Source organism: Macaca fascicularis, chromosome 5, assembly GCF_037993035.2.
Source record: "Macaca fascicularis isolate 582-1 chromosome 5, T2T-MFA8v1.1".
Lineage (NCBI taxonomy): Eukaryota > Metazoa > Chordata > Mammalia > Primates > Cercopithecidae > Macaca > Macaca fascicularis.
Window position 1 is genome coordinate 19887489 of NC_088379.1, and position 25576 is coordinate 19913064.

At 39.0% G+C, this 25576-nt stretch overlaps 2 protein-coding genes across 32 annotated transcripts in view; one reads left to right on the plus strand and one right to left on the minus strand.

Annotated features, from left to right (window-relative positions):
* PACRGL (parkin coregulated like) overlaps positions 1-9614 on the plus strand; it is a 45604-nt gene extending 35990 nt beyond the window's left edge. For all 20 annotated transcript variants that reach the window (XR_012434738.1, XR_010586770.2, XR_012434751.1 and 17 more), the window contains one exon: positions 7384-9614. Coding sequence is in view for 7 of the 20 variants with exons in the window: in XM_065544821.2 (XP_065400893.1) it covers positions 7384-7407 (24 nt within the window). In the remaining 13 variants the exon portion in view is untranslated. The remainder of the gene's footprint in view (positions 1-7383) is intronic.
* The window catches only part of KCNIP4 (potassium voltage-gated channel interacting protein 4), a 1214918-nt gene that overhangs the window by 15421 nt on the left and 1173921 nt on the right, over positions 1-25576 (minus strand). For all 12 annotated transcript variants that reach the window (XM_045393214.3, XM_005554562.5, XM_045393212.3 and 9 more), the window contains 2 exons: positions 13495-13564; positions 4487-4557 (listed from right to left, as the gene is read on the minus strand). In XM_045393214.3, the coding sequence (XP_045249149.1) occupies positions 4487-4557; positions 13495-13564 (141 nt within the window). The remainder of the gene's footprint in view (positions 1-4486; positions 4558-13494; positions 13565-25576) is intronic.

Here is a 25576-nt window from a genome sequence, read left to right on the forward strand (position 1 = left end):
ATCATACTGTTTTTCGGTCACTTAATGTATCTTTTTCTAATATTTGTGAACAAAAGTATCCTGATTCACATGCAGACATCTGATTCACAACTTCTTAAATATTATGTATCTTGGACCAATTTACATTAAAAGATAGCTATGGACTTTGAGCACCTCTCTCTTTTTATCTTGTGGGATGGTATCAGTAAAGAGTTATTTAAAACAGGAATGACTATCTCTTTTTGTGCAAAAGAAAAATGAGAAACTTAATGTGGCTTATAAGATTTTTGCTCCATGCTTTTCTGAGTGGTAACTGAAGTCTCTCAAGTAGGAAGTGGCAAACTTAAAACAACAGCAACTCTCAAAGAGTACTTTGCACAATTACTTTACTTGTAAATGTCAATGGAGGTTATATCTGTCCCCTAATGTACAAAAAATGATAAAGGGTTGGGGAGGTCTGTACCGAATTCTGGTTTCCATTCTCTTATTATCAAGGCAAAAGAAGGAGAAAGGCATAGAGATTTGACTTTATAATAGCCTGGACTTGTTCAGTTGTGGATTCTGTTCATCTGTCACACCTTTAATGAGTGCCTCAGTGCTGGCCACTATGCCAGGGACATTAGTCCTCCTGACTCCCCTGACTCCCTGCCAATCAAAGACTGCTATGGCTTAGAATCATGCATTTACATGTAGTTGTCTTACTGGGTAATGAGGTGACCAATGTCATTATTAACTGGCTTTGTTAGAAAAGTTCCCCCAATTAGTGTAAATTAGTTCAACCATTGTGGAAGACAGTGGGGTGATTCATCAAGGATCTAGAACCAGAGATACCATTTGACCCAGCAATCCTGTTACTGGGTATATACCCAGAGGATTATAAATCATTCTACTATAAAGACACATGCACATGTATGTTTATTGCAGCGCTATTCACAATGGCAAAGACTTTGAACCAACCTGAATGTCCATTAATAATAGACTGGATAAAGAAAATGTGGCACATATACACCATGGAATACTATGCAGCCATAAAAAAATGATGAGTTCATGTCCTTTGTGGGGACATGGATGAAGCTGGAAACCATCATTCTCAGCAAACTATCACAACAGAAAACCAAACACTACATGTTCTCATAAGTGGGAGTTGAACAATGAGAACACACGGACATAGGGAGGGGGACATCACACACCAGGGCATGTCGGAGGGTGGGGGGGTTAGGGGAGGGGTAACATTAGCAGAAATACTTAATGTAGGTGATGGGTTGATGGGTGCAGCAAACCACCATGGAACGTGTACACCTGTGTAACAAAAGTGCACACTCTGCACATGCATTCCAGAACTTATAAAAAAAAAAAACCCAACTGATAACTGCTATAGTTAACTTCTAATAAATAATGAGCACATATTTGGTGCCAGACACAGAGCCAAGCCCTTTACTGACGTTATGACTTTTTCATTCTTACACTATCTTATTAAGTAGCTTTGGTTGCTGATGTTTTAGTGGTATGAATACTAAGGTCAAGAGGGTTAAGTACTCAGCCCAGGGTCTCAGAGCCACTGGGTGGCAAAATGGAGATTAGATCCCATCATACCAAATCCAGAGCCCCTCATATCATATTTATTCTGCCTTTCAGGTTTAAGCAAATTAAGTGGAAATCTCCCATTATCCTTTATCATAGAATCAGATGGTCTCTCTACTTCTCAGTATGCTATTGCTATTCAAAATATGTTCATTCCCTAACCATTTCTGTTTTCTAGAGATTTCCCAGGTAGCTAATCAATTTAGAAAAATAACTGCAACAGCCTAGTTTTAAATTTGATTTTCATCCAAACTTTATTAATTTAGCCATTAGTTTTCCCTTAGAAGGCAAGGCATGTTACCAATATGCATATCATATACAACCATTACAACTAATTTCCCAAATTATAATCAGTGTTCATTGCAATTACTAGTATTTTACATAAATATTATAAAAGCAATGTTATGCATGGTTCCATATCATTAACACCAGACTAAATTTACGTGTAAAATTGGATATAATTTGCCCTAGGAAATTGGTGGTATATTTCTGATACATAAGTAATTTCAAGTAATGGAATCACTAATAGTTTTTGCCTTACTCATCCTCTGGAAGCCAGGTATAAAAGTTTATATTAGGTGAACTGTATTAGGTAAAACCTTTGGCTTCTATATTATAAATTAAGACTGTGCTGTAATTAAACTTGTTCCTAAAGTGAAGCAAACACAAATACGACATTATCATGAAATGATCAGTTACTCTCACGGAATGACTTAAGCTGCCATTAGCAAAAGAAACATTATGGAGACTGGAACCCAGGACACTCTTCCGACAACCATCTCCTCTCCCTCTACTAACTGCTGCTTCTACACCCAGGATAAACCTGCCTGCCCCATCTTGACTTAGTTCATTCCCTCTCCTTAGTTCATTTCTTCTCCACTCTCAGCTTTTATTTTTCTCTTCTCAGTGATATTTTTCACTTAAGTTATGGGAGATGATGTTTTGGGATTCGTGGCCCAGAATCTTTGCAATTGTGGTACCCAGTCTGCATGAGCACGGAGTATGTGTGAGGAGGTTTTTGGGTGCCCCTGTTCATCCTGCCCCTGTGGTGACTGGCTGGATTACATCGCAGAAGGCTGCACCCTTCTTTTTTCATCTGGACTCCACAAAGCTCTTGCACCCAGATAGCTGCCTACGCCCATATGAACTTTTCTTTTAAACATAACAGTTCTATTGAAATACAATTCTACCCATTTTGTTTTAATTTCTTTTGAATTTGTTTCATGCTTCACCTCCAATACCTTTACTGGAGTTCAGGCTTTCATCAGCCCCTGTCTGGACTCTTGGCATACTTAGCTGCTAATTACACTCCATGTTTCCAGGAATATAGCTCTGATAAATTAACATCCCTGCCAAAAATTCTACAAAGACTCCTCATCTCCTGCAAGATAGTCCAGTCTCCTGCCTAAGACGTGTCAGGATCTGGCCTCTGTCTCCTTCCCCAGCCTTCGCTCTTGGCTCTCCAATTGTGTATTCTATCTTCTTGATGATTTACACATGTTTTCTCTTGGTTCCCAGACCTGATATACTCTGTCCAGCCTCTGCCCCACTCTCCATTGCTTTCCATCCCATCCCAAGTCTTTATTCTGTTAGGGAGCTCCTGACTGTCCTTTAGACTTCGTCCATCGATTACACTGGGCAGGCTTCCCTGCTACAGCCCTTTTTGCACCCGTACCATTTCCTTGCTGACTTCATTCATCATCTGCTTCCCTTTATCAGGGCTCTCATCAACATTTCTGCTGATATTTAAGATGCATCCTTCCTCACTTCCAAAAATACATGCATCTTCCAAATTATCTCATATACATATATTCCATAAATAAATATATATATGTATATATGGAAAAGAGAAATTGGAATCACGAAGCAAAATATGTATAATGCTACTTCTCAGCCCAAGCACAACCAAATCAGAACGTAACAAATGAGGTATATATTTTTCACATATTTTTCCTCACAAAAATAAAACCCTTCACAGCTGATCAGAGTTCATGTTGGGTTTATTCTCCTAATTATATATATATCTATTATATCTCCTATATTTAAGTCAATATACTACAATTTGTGATCCGCCATGTACCATTTGAATCATATGAATTACATACATATATATATGAAATATATATACATATATAAGCTATGTAAGTAGGACATATTTCATTTTACTAGAAATATACAGTAGTTCATGAATGAAATTATACACAGTAGTTCATGAACAGAATTATACACAGTAGTTCATGAACAAAATTAAATACTTTCTAGCCAGACGTGGTGGCAAGTGCCTGTAATCCCAGCTACTCAGGAGGCTGAGGCAGGAGAATCACTTGAACCTGGGTGGCAGAGGTTGCAGTGAGCTGAGATTGTGCCACTGCACTCCAGCCTTTATGACAGAGCAAGACTCTGTCTCTCAAAAAAAAAAAAAAAGAAAAACAAAACAAAAAAAAAACTTTCTCTACAGATCACTTAAAGTTTGTCATTTAAAAAGAGATTTCCTCGTAGAATTGTCAGACTGGTGAATATAGTCTTTTTCTACATTTAATTTATTGCCCGTCTGCCCCACTTACTGAGACTGCCACAGTGGGGCTTTTGACTTTATCATCTTTGTATTTCCAAGGCCTACCACTGACTGGCCCATAAGGAGGTGTCAGTAACTGTTAGTTAAATCATTTGCCTTCTGGGACTTTTCACATGTAGTTGAAGAAATGGACTCTCCCTGTATGAGCCAATATAAAGCACTAGAAAATAAATTAAATGTGGCTTGCAATTTGTACATCTTTTGAAAGATAATTCTTGGCAATTACATGAGAGAAAGGGAATGTCCTTGGGCTTTATTTCCCCTGAGCAAAAATAATCATCACGGAACTCACATTTCCTCCTAAAAAGCGTAAACTAAAGTCAAATGATAGGAGTATAATCCAGGGCTTACCTCGAAACTCACAGCTCCATTGTGGTCCGTATCAAACGCATTGAACAGAAAATGTGCATATGTTGTAGAGTCTGAAATGGTGAAAAGGGAATATTAAGTCAGTGTTTCCATATCCAACATAAGACTTGGATTGCAGTCCAAGCTTCCTTTGATCCAGAAGAATTAACTCTGCCTCCTTTAGTTTGTGCTTTCTTCACAACTGCTTACCCTCTTTCTGTAGAGGACTAGAGTTTGAGATTCACAGGAATGAGCAACCTAGATGGAGGCCATTGGTGACAAACATTCTCTATGAGTTTCTGGCTGGCAATGCTGTAGTCCTGGGTGATGAGATTAACACTGGGACAAGAAATGGTCCCATAGGTGGATGTGAAGATTGAGACTTGTCTGGAATTTGCTTAGTGTTTGGGCGAGAACAGTTCTAGAAGTAAAGTAATAATAATATTAATGAGACAGAGATGAGTTGCTATTATTAGTGTCTCTGTCATTATTAGAACTTTCATCATTGTTACAACTCAGAAAATGATACTGGGACTTAGAGAGGGTGAAAAACATGCCCAAAGTCACACAGTGAAGAAGGAGTAAATCTGGGACATGAACTTAGGTCTTTCTGACTCTGAGAATCAGGCTAGCCCACAGCCAGTACCAGGCTAGCCCACAGGCAGTGAAGTTGGCTGATGGATTGGGGTCAGTGGTCACTTGGGAAGTTTCTGTGGCTGTGTTAGAAGGGGACTGGGTGGTCCTACATGTTCCTAGTTGTATGAAGTTGCATGAAGTAGGGAGCCCCTACTCTTTCAGGGTCCTGGGTGGGATTCGAGGATCTGGGTAATGATGGACAATTATGTCTTCTGAAGTCTAACAGGTCTTCTTAGTTTGCTTCTATCAGCTATTCTTCCCCTCTCATTTTTCCTTCCTTCCTCTCCTGTTTCTCCTTTGTCTCCTTAATCTCTGGGCTTTCTGCCATTTCATTTAAAAGTCTGTATTTTTTCCTTATTGTTTTCTGTTCTGAGTGCCGAGCTTTCATTCCTAAGGGTTTCTGTGCTTGAACCTTGATAAAATTTACATGATTATTTTCAGTGTTTCATCTCATGGGCTTTAGCCTTTTATTTTAACCTTTTTTGTCTTTTCAAAATCAAATGGTAACCTTTTCGCTCATTGGCTCTAGCCTTTTATCTTCTGTTTTAAATCTCATCTCTTTCTAACTTTTAACCTTTATTGGGTTTTAACTTATCATTGATTTACTTTTTACTTTATGAATTGCTTTTTATAGGCTGTCAGGAAGCTAAGTCACAGTAACAGGAGTACAGAATTGCCCTCCCCAGATAAGAGAGGTCAGAGGTCATCTAAATTTCTCTCCTGGCTCTCAGGGCCCACGGCCTCCTTATAGGTTGTTTTTCCTGAATGCTTCAGTGCAGTAATTAACATTACTGAAGGCTATACATTTCATGAGGTAGATTGTACACTCAATTTCTCAAAATGACAGTGGCATCTTCGGTCATCTCTCACCTTTTTAATATGCTATGAGGAACTACTCATCTTTAAACACAGGAATTACTAGCACTATTTTCAGTGAACTAACCAAGCACCAACATTGAGTCTAAATAATATGTAACACCGTGACATCTAGAGTGGACGTCCATCCAGTATTGATAGGTTGCAGGAAGAAATCCTTTTGCATATGGAGCCAGGGGTTTAATTACCATAAACTTAGTTCTGTTGTTAGGAAGCTCCATTATAGAGTTATCAAGAATTGGCAGCCTATTTCAACTTGCAAAGTCGTTTTACTCTCAACAGTACTTTTTCACAGACTTCTTGAACTACATAGTGCCCTCTGGAGATGTGAATTGATCGATGGTGTGTTAAACTTATTTTCGGAGGAGGAAAAAAAAAAGAGATTTTGCATATTTTATAATGAGCTTCATTAAGCAAGTCTCTTGTTACCCTGTTTTTACAATCAGAGTAAATATTTTTACCTTAGCAAGCAGTACTCACTGTGAATAATGGCTCAAAGCAAACGATGTTTGCTATTTTTTTAATCAAAAAAAAAAAAAAAAAGAACATGGGTATGTGATAATTACTATTCTTCTCAAACGGAGTTTTTCTAGCTTAAAGCTTGACATGTGGGAATTATGCTTTCAATGTGGTACAGAGGACATCCTGTTCTTCTAAATGTGCCTCGGCAGTTCTTTTAGAAGTTACAGCAGCTTCCCAGTCTAGACAATCCATGCACAGAGGTTTTGGTAATAGCATAGTAGAGTCAGACTGCCTGAATTTAAATCTTAGCTTCAGCAAAGATTAAGTGCATGACCTCAAGCAAGTTGTTCTACCTTTGTGTGGCTCAGTTTCCTCATCTACAAAATAACAACATCAGTATGTACTTCATAGAGTTTTTTTTTGTTTTTTTGTTTGTTTTTTTTTTTTTTTGAGACAAAGTCTTGCTCTTGGCCCCAGGCTGGAGTGCAATGGCACGATCTCGGCTCACTGCAACCTCCACCTCCTGGGTTCAAGCAATTCTCCTACCTCAGCCTCCCAAGTAGCTGGGATTACAGGCACCTGCCACCACACCTGGCGAAGTTTTGTATGTTTAGTAGAGACAGGGTTTCATCACGTTGGCCAGACTGGTCTCAAACTCCTGACCTCAGGTGATCCGCCTGCCTTGGCCTCCCAAAGTGCTGGCGTGAGCTACTGTGCCCAGCCTTCATAGAGATCTTATAAAGTTTAAATGAGACACTATTTGCAAAGTGTTTAGAAATAAGCCTATATACTTATTAAAATTTCAATAAATATTAGCTATTATTTCCTGGACAAGCCACTTTTATTTCAACTACCTTAAACACATGTGATCAAATCTTTTACAAATGTAACATCTTTTCACCTTAAATAACTTTCTGTCTTTTTAGGATTTCTGTTGTGTGTCTAGGTGACGAGCTGTAATTTAATGCAATTTTCCGCTCAATAAAAGACAAGAAAATTATGTCCTAAAAAGCAATGGTCCTTCTGATGGAGTTTGGATTTCTTCTGGCAAGCACTTGAAGATAGTGGAAAGTTTGAAAGAAGAGGAGTGAAGCTACTTGCTTTGATTGGGTGAGAGAAAGAAGCAAAGGCATAGGAATGTCCAGCGAGGCAGAAAACTGGATAAAATGACAAAAAGAGAAACTGTCTACAGAAGCATCTGTGGTTCTGGTTTTACTCCACTGTGTTCTTAAGCACTCAATAAATATTTGTTAAAAGAGTGAATAACTGGCTTCTTGGAATCTAGATTTCAGTACAGTCCAGGGCTTAAAAGATGTAACAATGATCTCCCTTCTCCGTCTATGATCTCTTCCTGATCACATTTCTTTAAATAACAAAAATAGTTACTGAGTTTGTTAAGCTGAGATTGCCTCAGTTTCTTATAATTTTACTTGTGAAGCTGAAAAATAAATGTTGAGATTTGATAGTTGAGCAACAACATTTACAGATTCTTAGGATGGGAAGACATTTTGGATATGATTTAGCATTGTATTTACATTGAACAAAGGTAAAAATAGGGACTTTTAGTGACAAACTGAGGTCACCTAGTTACTTCATGGTAGAGTTGGTAATGAAATCAAGATATTCCTATACCACCTCTTAGAAATCCAAGGATACTAGAGTAGAAAAAACCTGAGGATTCCTTTGATGTGACTCCTACATTTTACAGAGAAACAACCTGAGGCCAAGAAAAGTAAACTACTCGAGGTACATACCTTGATAGGTAGCAGTCTGTCCACAAACTCTGAACTGTCTTAGTCCAAAAGTCTTAACCCAATTATATTGAGAACACAATGCATATAGCAAATAACCCTTGAGTTCGTTCTTCATAGTATTTGAACAAACACACTTGATTATCATGCCCCAGGTTTGTAGAATGAAATCAATCTGGTTTATTTCTTTTTCCTATCCCAAAGCCCTACTCCCATCGAATTCAAGCACGAAGAATAGAATTAGCTTCATGTATTGGAATATACAATTCATGACATCGTTACTGTGGTAAGGCAAGTTCATATGCATGAATAGTAGCTTCCGTCAATAAGCCCTCTGTAAATCACTCTGAAAAATTGTTAGAAATATTGTCCTAGGACAAGGATACTCAGTGGGTGAAGTCTTTTAAATTTTCATCTTTATGTCTACAGAACTCATCTGACTCAAGTGCCTTGCACACAGCAGCTGCTTAATAAATGTTTATTGATAGATTATTATGACTTGAGCTCGTTCATTCATTCATTCATTCAACAGCTGTCTATTAGATGCCTAGTGTAGACAACATAAGTGCATTCCTACAACATGAGCAGAAATAGCCCAGGAAACTATGATTTTTATGGGCTTTAAAAATGTTTAGTGAACTAAAAGCTTACATACTAAGCTTCTATTATATGTGGAGTTTAAAAAGTTGTTGCGTAACCATATAGGCAGTAGCACCAACAAGCCGTCTCCTCTCTGCTTGCCTTAGAGTAGCCATACTTTATCCCCTGCAAACAAGAGGCTGTGTTCAATCCAGTTTTTTCTGACATCCAGCTCACCGAGCAAGTTGGGCTTGATAAACTGTTTCACAAAGCAGTAGAGAAAGCTAACAGCCTGACACAATACAAATTGCAGAGAGTTCTGTAGATAAGACAAAGCACTTTCCTGGAGGAAATGGTGAGATGTTGTGATGTATGGACCCATCAGTGTTACTGTTCATAATGAGAAAACCTGTTGCATTCAGACCATCATCCTGAATAAACGATGGCTCCGTGGAATGGAAGTGTAAGGATGGCCATCATATGAATTTGTTTGCCATCAGAGATCACGTTCTTCCTTAGGACATTTTTCCTTTTCTGGCCACATATAAGAAACAATTTGTATGTATGATATTAATTTTTTTAATGCAAAGCAAATCATAATTCTTTTATTTCATTTCCTTCAGCAATGCCTCGTGTTCAGATTTCTGCATTCAATTAACATGAATAATCAAATAATTGTTAAGAGTGTAACAGTAATTTTTTCTCAAATCCCTAATCCCTTTGGATTTTGTAACAGGAATCCTTTGCAAAATAGATGTGCTCTGTTTAAGAAGATGTTCTCTAATGCGGAAATGTTGTTTTTCAAATAAAGATATAATTTTAATGTGGAGCTGTATCCAAGTTTTAGTATGTAATAACTTGATTTGAAATGATTGAAAACAGGATTTTCATCTGCATTGGTGCTTTGATATTAATGCTTATTAAGATGTTGGTAGGCACTCAGTAAATATAATTTTTCTTTAAAAAATCTATGGGTTTTTAAACAATTTAGAGAAATATGAGGTAGTTAATTAATTCCCCAAATTAATCTCTCATTAGTGCAGACAGTGAACCCATTATAATCCTGGCATCAAGTACTATTACCAATACCTGTCTCTGGTCTGTGAGAAGGGCCCTCCCCTCTGCACTGTAGTAACGAGATGGGGTGGGAGAGTTGTCGTCCAAAGTATATCCAAATTCACTTAATAACAAGTCTTCCTGTGTTTTCTTAGAATTCTAATTTAATTCTTTTAAGAGTCCATCGAAAACAAAAAATTGTTTTGACAAGTCAGGCACAAAATTGTTTTAAATCCACGAAACTAGCTAAAACCAAATGGAATTAAAACCCCAAAGGAAACCTGACTCTTGTATGAAACAACTAATACTTAAGTGCTGTACACTTTTCAAAGAGCCTTTTACAGATACTATTCCATTGTACAGTGATAGCCACCACGTGAGGTGGGTGTCATTCATTCATTCATGCAAAAAGTATTTATCAAGTGCTATTACTTGTCAGTTACTGTCCCATGACCTGTGGATACAACAGTAAACAAAGTGGAGAAATCTTCTGTTCCCCTGGAGCTGACACTCTAGTGGAGAGAAAGACAAAAACAACAATAGTACAAGTGAAATATATATTATTGGATTGTCTCAAGTGCTATAGAGAGACATAAAGCAGGGGAAGGAGGAATGTTCAAGGCATTGCAATTTAAGATAGAGTGATCAGGGCAAGTCTCACTGAGAAAGTGGCATTGGAGTAAATGCAAAGGTGATGAGATCTTGAGATAGATATTTGAGAGAAGAGAATTTCAGGCGGAGGGAACAGCAAGTTCAAAGACCCAGGAGCAGCAGCATGTCTGGTGTGCTGGTGGGATGGCCACCATTTGTAGGCCACTCTATAGGTTGTGGCTTATGTTCTATGGAATGGTATGGTTTTGAGCAGAGCAGTAACATGATTTGCTTACATTTTAATGGGATCACTCTGACTCATTTTTAAGAGTAGACTATGGTTCGAGGAGGGGTCATCAGAATCAGAGAAGTCAGTTTGGAGACTACTGTGTTTACTTTGGCAGGAGATAATGGTGGCTCCTTTAAGTGGAAATTAGTAAAATAAAAGGCCAATTAGCAAGGTCAATGGCAAAGTCAACTCTGGCCATAATCACAGAGAGAAACAATTGTCCCCTATGTTGAGTAGACGTCAGAGTTGAAAGGAAGTACTAGATGGTTCCCTCCTTGAGGTAAAACCTTCTTCCTGAACTTCCGATTCATGGACTCCACCATCCTATCCCATCACTATCTTTTTCCTCCAAATCTGAATCCTATTTATCTCTTTTCTTTTCTATCCTAAAGCTAGTAACATCTCCTTTACCAGCTCCTTCCCTGTGTATAAACAATGTCCAATCTCTTCTACATTAAAACTAAAGTCTTCCACTGGTATCTACCCAGCACTATGGCCAGTTTCCTCGTCATCACTTCACTCTTCCAGCAAAGCTTTCTGTAAGTGCTGTCTCTATTGGTGGTCGCTGCTTTCTTCTCATCGTCCTTTTCACCCTCTGCAATTTGGCTTCTGCTTGTGCGCTCCACTCCCTGGTACTTCATCCAGGGCACTTGGGCTGTCCTGATCATGCCCAGTAATGACTCCCATGTTGCCACACCCCAAAGAGACCTTCTGATTCTTACTAGACTTTGTTTCATTTCTGAACTATCGATCTCTGTTGTGTTTATTTCCATAAACTGTTCATTCTCCGTCTCCTTTGTGGATGCCTTTTCCTTATGGTTCTTGACATATGTTCTGGGGTTTCCTGCTGGCCTCATGGAGCTCACCACCTTTTATAACTCCCCCAGTAACCTCATCTACATCATGGATTTAACCACTACTTCTTGATTAATAATTCTCAAATCGCTGTCTCTTTCTCTGACTTGTCCTCTGAGCCTCAAATTTGTACCAACTTCTAGTTGAGTCTAAATCCCCGCAGGCACCTCAGATGTAATTTGTCCAAAACTGAGATCATTATCCCACTACTGCTCATGTAAAGAGTCACCTGGTGTCCATGATGGAATCCTGGAAGGCATCAGAAACTCCTCTCTTCATCTTTTTATGCCACAAAAAGCTAGTTCATCACTAAATTCTTCCATTTTTGTCATCTAAGTATGTCTGTAATCTGTCCCCACTTCTCAATTTCTCCTATGCAAATCCTTGTTTAAAGACCTTAGTGTTTTGCCTCCTACAGTAGTAATCTTCTAATTAGTCTCCCCCGCCTGCAGTATTGCTGACCTCAAGCTAATCTTCCACAGACCTATCAGCGAAATGTATCCCAAACACAAATCTGACTGTAACAGATCCCACTTAAACTTCTCAGTGGCTTTGCTTCACCTCAAGGATAAAGTCCCATTTCTTCATATGGCATCCTTGACTGTCTAGGACATTTCACCCTCCATTGTACACTCTCTACCCTATTCACACCCAAATCCTGGCAATTTCCTGCAAATGCCCACCTTCAGTTCTATGCTCTGACCCAAGTGTCCCATTTGCCTAAAACGTCATGTCCCTACTGGCTTTTAAAGCGGGAAGACATCATACTCTCAGGAGAAGTGAACTTCTCCTGAGAGGTATAATGGGAGAGCAAGACTATATACTTTGGAAATGGATCAAACTCTCTGCACCTTACTTTTCACGTGTATATCTTTAAAAAAAATGAGGGTTACAGATGGGGTTGTTAGATGGTGAGGCATGCCAGGGGCAGGCACATAGTAGATGCTTTCTGAATGGCAACAACTTCAGCTCAGGTTCAACTCATCTGGCGAGACTCTTTTTATGTCCTCTCTGTCCTGCAGCTAATTTAATCATGCCAGCACTGTGCCCTCAGAATATTAGTTTTTAACTCCCATAATCACAGTTATACTTGAGATTGACATTGCCCATCTGCTACACTAAGCTATAACATTATTTTGGAGAAAGACCACATCCTATTCCTCTTATTCCTCCTACATGATCAGCACCTCACACATGGCTGGGCACACCATAGGCTATGGGACAAATATGAGTTGGGCATCTGTTAGGTGATTGAAAGAAAAACTGTAAGGTCCAATGGCAAGAATATATTTTCACTCATCTCTAACATGCATGTATTATCTTTACGCTATCCTTGTGTTTTCTTACCAATTAAAATAATATCTAGGATGGTTTCAATTTTCTCAGATGAGGGAGCACAGCAAAGAATTACTAAAAGAAAACAGCAGAAAATATACAACGGGAGGCTGCAGAAAATCTAGGTTATAACCCAGATCTGCCACTGAGTCAATATGTGGCCCGGAGCAAACCATTTACCTTCTCCAATCCCCAGATTTCATATCTGTAAATTGAGGATAATTATGTTTGTCCTAATTTTGAGAGTTGGGAGAATCAAGTGAGACCTATAATGCATGTGAATGAGCTTTGTGGCATTTTGAGCACCCTCGTAATAGAAAGCATTGTGCATTTGAGAGACACAGTACTAGGCACACAGTAATAGTTGTATTCAACTAAAGAGTATCCTCTTGGATATTTGAAAATTTCTAAGTCGCTGGCTTTTATGATACATTAAAAATTATATGCACTTGCATGCTATGCATTCTTTTACATAACGATTAAAAATGTAGCATCATGCTATGAAAAATTAAACTAAACTCAACACTGCAAGCGTAATTGTAACTCTGATAGTATGTTAACAAGTCCACATTTGTACTTACCTCCCTGTGGAAAGAACTGCGAGTAAATCTCTTTGAAGGTTTCTTCATTAACAACACCACTGGGGCATTCCTAGGGAAAGTGGCAGAGAAGCAATATGAGCAAAGTGCTCATAAAACTGATTTTTTTTTGCACATTTTGAAACAACTGCCTACCACGCAAAGCTGCACCAAGAAAGTTAACCATTCATCTATTATTACAAAGGGAATAAAAGCACACTATAAACTTATCTTTGTTCCAGTTCTCACAGGAAAAAAAAGTAGATGTAAATATCTTTGCATATCGAGTATCAAAAGTGTGATGTATTCAGAAACACAGTGCTGCTTTTAAGAACACATCTGTTTATTATAAATGAAGTAAAAGGAAACTGCATTTTTTTTTCACACAGCAAGCATGTCGCGAGAGGTTTATAATATGGTCTTTGGTGAATCTTGGTTTTGTCTTCTCCAGGTTTTCTGAACCCACATAATCTTTGGTTCAATGGCAAAATTACTTCATTGGCATCTCCAGTGGCTCAAGAAGTTTCAAGCAGGACTAGATACTAATGCTTGTTAACAGGATGTCTAGGCATACCCGAGACATGGTTCTGTAACAAGTGACCTTGGGTGAGAGAGAATCCCATGATATTTTTGAACTTCTGGAAAGGAGAGTCTGCAAAGAAACAGCCTGGGCTTAATAGATCCCCACCTTTGTCCCTGGGTCAACTTATCGAAGAACAATGAACATTGATCTTGGGAACTACACCCATGTTGGACTACTGACCGGGAGGGGCCACAGGGCAAGGCTAGCCCTCTGAGAGTGGTTTTGGCATTTTTGCTAAAAAAAAAAAAAAAAGGAACAAGAAACTTAAATCTAAAGTGTCAGAAGGGGGCTACCGTGGTGGTGAATATAAGGTTTGAGCAAGCAAATTGTTCCCCAATCTCTGGAAATTCCTCAATTTTTTGAAGTTATAAGAACCAGTCTGGTTAAGAATGTTAGGCATAGAGGCCCCCTGAGGGGTGGAGACTGACAACCACATGATAGTCCAGAATTGAATCACATGTGAGATATTAACTGTATGGTGATCCCTTGTTATCCATGGTGCATTGCTTCCAGGACCACCCCGGATACCAAAATCCACACACACTCAAATCCCACACTTGGCACTGTAGAACCTGCAGATAAGAGAAGTTGGTCCTTCCTGTCCTGTATCTTTGATCTGCCTTTGGCTGTGGATGCTGAAGCTGCAAATTCAGAGGGGCAACTATATTTATTGGCAAAAATCCACATATAAGTGGACCCACACACTTCCAGCTAGTGTTGTTCAAGAGTCAACTGTACATTGTAAGTGGAGAAGTGATAAGTTCTGTTTAGTCCCTTAGTAGATTCTCGTGAACAGTCGCATGTGATCAGAGCTCCCCTGACTCTAGCTGTCACAGCACTCCCGCGCCACCTAACGTCCAGCCAGGACTAAGTTCACCGGGGAAGGATGAATGGTGTGCTAACTCCCCAACAGGCCTGACTTTAGACATGAATATTCTGTGTACTCTAAATTCGATACTGTTCCTGGCATCTTTATCAATCACCTACATCACTTAACCCTTAAAATCATTGTTCCCTCACTAATAAACTTACTTTCTGAATTTGGTCTTTCTTTATTCCAATGAGGCAGTTACTCAACTGAAATATGCTTCACCTGCAGAATTTTCTATTTTCTCATTTGTTGTTTTGAAAGGTAGGACCTTTGATACATAAACAATGTTAGCAGTTTCAATGTGAATTTGTGTTTACAGAGCTTCTCAATATGGTTTTATCCCATTTGTTAATGATAATGAGCTTAGGTAGGCAAAATAGCTCCATTCACAGAGGCAGAACTGGAGGTGCTGAGTGGCAAAGCACTTTGTTACACACTAAGCCAGTGGGGAAGCTGGAATGTGGACTTAGGACTCTCTAGGTCACAACAAGGTTTCATATTAGATGACCCCTATGGAAATAATGATGACCTCAAGGACCTAAGAGAATTGGAGCAAAGAAAAAAACAACCAAAATCAAAAGAGCAAGCAAGTGAACTGTGATGGTTGATTTTATGTGTTTAACTTGTCTGGGCCATAGTGTCCAAGTGTTTGGTCAAGCATTATTCTGGATAGTTCTGTAAGGGTGTTGTTGAGATTACACGGATGCAAAAGTAATTGTGGTTTTTGCTATTACTCTCAATACATTTAAGCTGGTGGACGTTAAGTAAAGCAGATTGCCCTCCATAATGTGAAGGGGCATCATTGAATCAGTTTAAGGCCTGAAAAGAACAAAGACAGACCTCCCCAGAGAAAAAGAGTGTTCTTCAGACATCATCTGTAATATTGGCTTCCCTTGTTCACCAAATACCCTGCCTTTGGACTTGAACTGTAACTGTTTTCTGAGGCTCCAGCTTGCCAGACCCCTCCACTAGTTATCAAGCTGGCCAAGGCTCCACAAAGTATGAGCCAATATCTTAATAAATCTCTTTATACTCACATCCTATTAGTTCCATTTCTCTGAAGGACCCTAATACATAAATGAATTAGCAACCAACAGCTACAACTCTGAAAAGGAAAGAAGGTGGTATGTATACAGCCAATCTTTCAAACATTTTGACTATGTAGCTGGCACCAATAGACCCATTTTAAGACTAAACACTTTGGAGTTGGACCTTCTCACACATGGAAATTGTGATTTATTGGCTGTTTAATGCTAAGCCATTTGCTTGGGATAATAAGGAGAGAGTAAATACCTGGCTCTCTGCCATCGGGTCGCAAACTTGCGCAAAATTAGAGTTGGAAAGGTGCCGGGGAGTTAAAGTTGATGCTGATAAAAGAAGAGGATGGCAGGAAAAGGGACCTCTGCACTCAACAAACTTGCTAGCTGCCTTCGGTCTCTAGATACATTTGATAGATATAATGTGAAATGAATTTGTAAACTGACTATCTGACATGCACGTGTTTTGTGTTTAATCACATATCTGTGTCAGAGGAAATCTTTTCTCTGCCAAATGAAAACTGCTGGCCAAGTTTCAGGGTGGAAATCAGATAAATTTGTCTTTATCCACCTTATATTCATTACGTTAGTTTACAACTCTATGAACACATATTGTATGCCTATTATTCCAGGAGCCTCCTAGGAACTGGGACTGCCACAATAAATGATTCAAAGGTCTTACCATCATGGAACCTCTATCCAACTAGAAGAATAAAGACTGTCTTTGTTCGGGCTGCTTTAACAAAATGCCATAGACTAGGCAGCTTATAAACAATAGAAATTTATTTCTCGGCCGGGCGCGGTGGCTCAAGCCTGTAATCCCAGCACTTTGGGAGGCCGAGGCGGGCGGATCACAAGGTCAGGAGATCGAGACCACAGTGAAACCCCGTCTCTACTAAAAATACAAAAAAAAAAAAAATTAGCCGGGCGCGGTGGCGGGCGCCTGTAGTCCCAGCTACTCAGGAGGCTGAGGCAGGAGAATGGCGGGAACCTGGGAGGCGGAGCTTGCAGTGAGCCGAGATCGCGCCACTGCACTCCAGCCTGGGCAACAGCCTGAGACTCCGTCTCAAAAAAAAAAAAAAAAAAAAAAAAAAAAGAAATTTATTTCTCATAGTACTGGAGGCCAGGAAGTCTAAGACCATAGGGTCGGCAGATTCAGTACTTGATGAGGGCACATTCCTGGTTCATATATGGAACCTTCTAGCTGTGTCCCCACATGGTGACAGGGGCAAGCTAGCTCTGTGGGGTCTTTTATAAAAGGACACTCATCTCATTGATGAAGTCTCTGCCCACATGATCTAATCATCTCCCAAAGACCCCACCTCCTAATACCATCACATTGGGGGTTAGGATTTCAACATATGAGTTCTGAAGGGACACAAACATTCAGACCATAGCAAAGACCAAAAACTAGATAAAAGATTAAAAAATCAAATCCAAGAATTATGATCTTTTATTTATTCCCAGAGACTTTTTATTGAAACTAGTGCATTTTTAACCTTCAGGTGAGAAACGGATGCTAGTGATTTACAAGATGGTATACATTCTCTGACTTTTTGTTCACCTCTTTTGTGCAGTGCTCTCCATAAAAGTGGTCTCTCTACTGCTCCATCAAGAATGAATTTGGCCAGGCTGCATGTGAAGCAAAGTATAAACCACAAACAATGTGCTACATTAGTTAACTTGCTGCTGTAGCAATTAGGCCTTCAAATATCCCTTAATCAAAATGCTTGGGAACAGAAGTGTCTTGGATTTTAGATTTTTTGGGATTTGGAATATTCACATTAGACTCACAGGTTGTGTTAGTTCATTTTCATACTGCTATAAAGTACTGCCCAAGTCTGGGTAATTTATAAAGGAAAGACGTTTAATTGACTCACAGTTCAGCATCCCTGGGGAGGCCTCAGGAAACTTACAATCATGGTGGAAGGCAAAGGAGAAGGAGGGCACCTTCTTCACCAGGCGGCAAGAAGGAGAAGTGCTGAGTGAAAGGGAGGAGCTCCTTATAAAACCATCAGATCTTATGAGAACTCACTCACTGTCAGGAGAACAGCATGGGGGAAACTGCCTCCATGATTCAATTACCTCCACCTGGTCTCTCTCTTGACATGTGGGGATTATGGGGATTACAATTCAAGGTGAGATTTGGGTGGAGACACAAAGCCTAACCACATCACCAGTTGAACATACCTAACCTGAAAATCTGAAATGCTCCAATAAGCATTAACTTTGAATGCCATTTTGTCACTCAAAAAGTTTTGGATTTTAGAGTATTTTGCTCTTTTGGATTAGGGATATTCAACCTGTATAACACATTTAAAAACCATGTAGTATATTTCTTATTCACATAACAATCTTGGGTGAGTGTACAGATCAACTGATGGTTCTTCTAGGGACAGAGGCTAATGAAGATTTGGTGACTTTAACGTATGGCTCCAACAGTCTCTGTGACTGTCTCATCCAGAAGGAGGAAAAGAGTGCTGAAAAGAGTGCTGAAGAGAGTGCATGGAAGCTTTTTATGGGCCAGGTCTTAAAGTGGTATACATAATTTCTATTCTCACTTTTTTTGTTGTTGTTAGAGATCACTTAATGTGTCTACCCCAAACAAAGTAAGTCTGGTATGGCCAGGAAGAAGACAAGAATGCAGATTTGGTAAAGAGTTTGGAATATCTATCCCTGTGGCATGTTTGAAAGATACTCCAGGTGTCTGTGTTCTGAAATAGTTCTCCCACTGACGCTTTATTTATTGATTTTTATTTTTTTGTTTTTGTAAAGATGGGATCTCACTATGTTGCCCAGGCTGGATTTGAACTCCCTGCCACAAGCAATCCTGCCTTGGCCTCCCAAAGTGCTGGGATTACAGGTGTGAGCCCAGCCTCCCACTGATGTTGTAACATGAAGATTATCAAGTCATTTAGCAGTATAAATTGTCTCCATTTCCCAGGTGTCATTTTTAAAGACTGTTTACTTGCTTCAAGTAAACAAGGACAATGAAGCTTAAACATCTGAGCATGAATTTGTTCACTGGGTTTTCCTAAGGATGCAAGAAGCAGTAGGGTTCCTGGGTTTAGGGAAAGTGAGAAATGCCTCACTCATGCATCTTTTGAAAATTTGCTGTAAGCTCCTACTAACCTTTATGGTTCTGTATTCTATTTTCTAATGAAATTTTGTCTGATTATTAGCAAATGATTATTCCATGAAAATATGCCCTCTATAGAAAAAAAGAAAATGAAAATCACCCATAACCTGACTACTGTAAGAGTATATTGGTCATTTATCTAAGCATATATACTATAGAAATAAAGTTTTAATAAGACAAAATTACAGTATTTTATCTTCTTTTTTTAACTTTAGGATAAATATGCTGAACATTTTTTACATCATGATTTTTAATGACTGCATAATAATGCATCCACTGAACTTACCATACTGTTGCATATTGAGACGATTTTGGCATTTTTGCACTACATAGGAATAATGATGTAATTAATATTCTATGCATCCATCTGTGACTGCACCTGTGGTTCTTTCTTTATGACTAATCCCAGAAGGAGAATCATAAGACCAACGAGTTAAACCATTGAAAGGTCTTACTATGCACAGTCATGGTGCTTTCCAGAAATGCTGCATCCATTTGTGCTGCCACCGCAACCTTATGACAAAGTCTCACACGGAGAGGAGCTACTGACCAGAATCACATGGGAATTGGACGCGCACACAACCCCATGAACAAACAGCAATCATTTGCTTCCCTCATGAGTCTAATCATCATTCTGAAAATTACTAGTGGATACTAAGGCGTTTGGACAGGTCGCTCCAAGGGATAAAGCAATTTGCCTGTTTTTCACGCAGACAGGGTTGCTGTGATGGCAGTCAGCGGAACCACATCACCACAATCACAATGGTTTATTGAGTATAAAATAAACAGCTCCATTCTTTCTTATGTAGACCATTACTTTTAACATTTTCATCAACCCTGAAAGGTGGGTATTATTTAGACATGAGGACAATGAGCTGGGAGAGATGAAGTCACTTGTTTGAGTCACACAGGTTTTGATGGAGACATCTATTTGCTCATTGATTCAATAAGTAGTTATTTAATGCCTTCTAAGTGTCAGTAAATAGTCCATATGCCTTTTACTATTCTGGGCACTGGAGATACAGGAATGAGTTTTTAAAATTCCATTTTTTTTTTTTTTTTGCTCTTGTAGAATATAACATTTAGTGGAATCAAATTCATAGCTCTGACTCCATGAATTGCAATGTTATCTTGCCCTCTGGATTATTACTTTTTCTTCTATTAGGACTGAAAACATGTTCTCCTGGAGAGTCATCTGTGGAAATCCTTGTTTTGGGAAGATGTACTAGGTGTGTTTGTACCCAGAGGCACCCGTCACGGCTGTGTTAGAGAGAGGTATGTGCAAAGGGAAGCCATTTCAATCAAAATTGGGAGCACCGATTAAAATTTATTGTGTATTGTAGCTTGAGAGATTTGAGGAAAATAATTTTTTTCTTTTTAGAAATCTTTGGTTTTAGTGCAACAAGAACCTCCCCACCTTCCTCTTTGCCACATACTCTTTACTGTTACTGTAAATGGCTAGACAGTAATGGCCTGAGGAAAATGTTCTGGTTTTTAGGACCAGTCAAATGAACTGCTCCATCCAATATTTAGGAGCTGGAGGTCCCTGGTTCTGCTGGCTGGTATACTCATCTATGATGACCATTGCATTTCTTTTATTGCCTCTGAAACCCTTCGCTATGATATGATAATAACACAATAAATGTGGAATGAGGTTTTCTTTGCAATATAACTGCCATAGATTTGTCAGTTGGTGAAGAAACAGTTGCCTTTTGGGGCCTTACTGCTGTATTCCCTGATGAGCCTTTTCAGTCCTCTCAGGCCATGTGGGGACGCATGTGAGGGTCAAGATTAGCTGTAGATATGCAATGAATACTATGCTAGCACTAATATCAATTCTAACAAGGCATTATTACTATTATAATAATCAGCATACTTTATTAGTATTGATATTTTATAATTATTAATGTGATGATGACGATGATACTGATAATGATGAGCTAAAACACATGAGCACTTTATATGTTCCAACCTTGCATTAAATGTTTTACATGGATTATCTCATGGGAATAGAAAGATGTTAGTATTAACTCCATTTTACAAATGAATGAACTGTCTTAGAGAGGGGCCACTGCATTCCCATAATTAGAAAATATCAGATCTAATCTATGGATCACAGAATCAGGAAACTTGAGTGTTTAAAGCAACTTTAGAGGCTGGGCACAGTGGCTCATGCCTATAATCCTAGTACTTTGGGAGGCCAAGGTGGGTAGATCACCTGAAATCAGGAATTCAAGACCAGCTTTGACAACATGGTGAAACCCTGTCTCTACTAAAAATACAAAAATTAGCAAGGCATGGTGGCACATGCCTATAATTCAAAACGAATTTTCAAAATTTAAATGACACAATCCTACAATCTGTGCTGCTGATAACCCCAGATTCTGTGGACTTCTCTGCTCTCTTTAGAGTTAGTAAATACAGGGCAGGGACTAACCTTTATGATGTTTAGAATAGGGAATATTAAAAATATTTATGCTGAATGAATAAATCTTCAGTTCTTAGCTTTTAATAAATTAGAAAATGAATTTGCTCTGATAATGTCCTCCAAAACTTGGGTCTAAATTTTTAGAACTCCTAAGATCAAGACCAAGATAGTCATGGGGGTTCCGATATCCCCATGATTGCCCACAATGACGATGATCACAGAAATTAGGGGGAGATGGCTAGGATCAAGAAAAAAACACTTCTTATCTCAACATAACATAGTCAAAAACTGGACTCTAAAAAGTTCATTTAAAAACTATAGGATTAACCTTTCAGTTTTCAAAGCAGAAAAGCTGATCACAAAGAACTAGAACTGGCTATAAATTTCTGTTCTAATATGCCCAGGTGTTTGAACTCCTAGCAACTGATTTATTCCTTCTTAGTGTAAATGTTCTCATCTGATATAACAGGTAAGTAATACTAACATCACAGGTAAGCAAAAGAAATGAAAATTAAACTAGACAATAGATGAAAGAAACCCAACCAATTTTAAAAACTGAATATACTCAACATGTTGGGTATTTTCTTGTTTCCAAAGTCTGCATTAACTACATCTTCCGTTTCCTGAACACACTTCTGGGGTCAAAGTGGTTAAATATGAATTGCAGATTAAAAAAAGAAACAGCCAATGGTGGGAAAAGGCTGACCTAGATACTATCCTTGGAAAAGGAATGAGAGCTGGGTGACCAAGATTCAACTCAGCTGCCTGAGTGCAAGGATGTGGGCACATTCTGAGCCCCACGAGTTCTCAAGGTCACCCAGGATAGAGCAGAAATCCAAGGTGCTAGGCAAAGCTTCTCTCCCCTTCTAGTTCTCCCCTCTAACCATAGGGAAGAAGGAAATTACGTGAGATTTACAGCCAAAACAAAAACAAAAACAAACAAACACACACAAAACTGGCTCAAGTTTCAGCTCTACTACTAACCAAGAAATAATTGAAAAGTTCTGCTTTGAGTCTTCGTCTTTAAAGCTGCAGGAAACAATAGCATCTTACAGCAAAGAAATGAAAACTAATTGGCATGTATATAAAGATTCTAGCATAATACTAAGCATTCTACAAATTTTATTTATTTTTACTATTATCTCTTCAAGTAACTTAAGTTGATTCTGCAAAAAGAGATTTTCCAAATTTTGTAGGAAAAGGCTTCCAGGATTGGGTCCAATCCCTGAATCTTTAGTGGAATGCATGTAGAATTGTTTGATTTAGGGAGACTTTTAAAAGGATTTTCTCAACTTTATCCTGAAGAGAGTGTCCATTTTGTCAGGGTCTTTTAAAAAATGATGATGTAGTTAAATTCTATAGGCACCCAAAACCATTTAGTGGGGGAAAAAAAACCCACAAATGGTGCCCTGGGAGAAAGCTTATGTATCAGTTTTCTATTGCTGCATAAAAAATTACCATAAACTTAGTAACTTTAAACACACAAATTTATTACCTCACAGTTCTGTGGGATAAAAGAGTCTGACATGGCTGAGCTGTGTTCTCTGCTCAGTCTCACACTTAAACCGGCTGTGGTTCTCATCTGGGCCTTGCAGTCCTCTTCCAAGCTCATTGACATTATTGGTAGAATTCAGCTTCTGTGGTTGTAGGACCCACGTCCCTGTAACCTTGTGGCTGTTTACTGGGGGCTTCTCTCTCAGTTTCATCCTATCTTCAAACCAGTAAACAAAGGCCTACTGAGTCCTTCTCACACTCTGATTCTCTCTGACTTCCTCTTTGGTAAAGGACTCGTGTGATTAGATCAAGCCCACAAAGATTATTTCTGTATCTTAAGGTCAACTGCCCTGAGACTTTAATTATATCTGCAAAATTTCATCACAGCAGTACCCTGATTAGTATTTGATTGAATAACCAAGAGACAGGGATCTTGAGTGGCTGCCTTTGGGCACCTATTAATACCTACCGCAGCCTGCTTCTTCTGAACATGAGTTCATGTTGGTTTTCCCAGCAGTTCTTGCTTAACAACAGCCTTTTCTTTACACTTCTACTCAGAAGTGTATCTACCACAACTAGCAATTATATTTCTTGGTGACTGCCATAGTTTAATGTGATTTGAAAGGACTATATTCTGTCAAGGCTTTAGTCTCAGCAGTGTAAAGACCAGCTGTGAGGCCAAAATTCAGTATTTTTTATGAGTGCTAAAAATAATATCCCATATGCTGAGTGTTCCTCGCCTATAGCATGTCTGCCTATATCCAGAGCAGAAATAAATTTTTTTAGATTTTACTAATTCATTAGATCACTTTCAAGTTGGCATGACATCAGCCTAATGATATTGACCAAAACAAAACAAAACTGTGTAAAGAATTCTACTTAAAAGAAACATGCAGTGTTTCAATCAGAAATAATAAAATAAAATACAGCAAGCACTCCATATTGCAGGTGCAGCATCCACAGATTCAACTAACTGTGGCTTGAAAATATTTGAAAAAATAAAAATAAAAAATAAATAAAAAATAAGGCAGGTGCGGTGGCTCACGCTTATAATCCCAGCACTTTGGGAGGTTGAAGTGGGTGGATCACCTGAGGTCAGGAGTTGGAGACCAGCCTGGCCAACATGGTGAAACCTTGTCTCTACTACAAAAATACACCCCCATCAAAAATACAAAAAAATTAGCCGGGCATGGTGGCACGTGCCTATAGTCCTGGCTACTCGGGAGGCTGAGACAGGAGAATCACTTGAGCCCGGGAGGAGGTGGAGGTTGCAGTGAGCCGAGATCGTGCACTCCAGCCTGGGAAACAGAGCGAGACTCCATCTCAATAAACAAACAAACAAACAAACAAACAATATAAATGAAAAACAATACAGTATAAAAACTATTTACACAGCATTTCCATTGTATTAGGTATTATAAGTAATCTAGAGATGATTTAAAGTACATGGGAGGATATATAGGTTGTATGTAAATACTATACCATTTCATATAAGGAGACTTAAGTGTCCCCAGATTTTGGTATCCATGGGGAGTTCTGAACTCAGTCCCTCAAGAATACAGAGAGATAACTGTATGGAGATGATGGTATACACGTACATTCATCTGCACATACGTGGTTTTATAAAACCTTTTTTTTTTTTCCTGAAGATTTACAACAATCTATTCTCTCTCTGTCTGATTTTTGTCACCTGCTGAATTGACTAGATTCTGGCCCCTTGATAACTTCATTTCGACTATCATCTCTGGACCCTTTACACATTTTCCTCATGGGTAAGCCATTCTTTCTTGATCTTTTTTGTTACTTATAGTCAAAAGTATTCTAACATAAGCTACAACCTTCTTGTCCTTGCATTACATCTTTCTACAGAAAGAGAAAATAAAAACGAGTTGAGTTTACAGATTGCTGACAAGTTTGGCGAAATGTCTGCTGGAGAAAGAAGTGTAGTCTCTAGATTACAGTGGTGGGTGCGCATATGCGGGTCCAGATTTCTGAAGAACGTCTTTTAAAGTCTATCCGAAGACACTTTGAGAAAGCATAGGAATTGGGGGTGAATAAAACTTTTTTTTTTTTGAGACAGAGTCTCTCCGTCGCCCAGGCTGGAGTGCAGTGGTGCGATCTCGGCTCACTGCAGGCTCCGCCTCCTGGGTTCAAGTGATTCTCCTGCCTCAGCCTCCCGAGTAGTTGGGATTACAGGCACTCACCACCAAGCTCTGCTAAGTTTTTTTGTATTTTTAGTAGAGATGGGCTTTCACCGTGTTAGCCAGGATGGTCTCCATCTCCTGACCTCGTGATCTGCCTACCTCGGCCTCCCAAAGTGCTGGGATTACAGGCGTGAGCCACTGTGCCCGGCTGAATAAAACTAACTTTTAATGATCATTCATGGTCTGCTCGGCACTGAGCCATGTGGTGTAGGACATACATGTTCTCATTAAATCCCTGACAAGTAAAAGAGGTAGATGTTTTCCCACACGATGTTTAAGAAATGAGCACAGGGAGGTTTAAAGAACTTTCCCAAGGTCACTGGGACTGG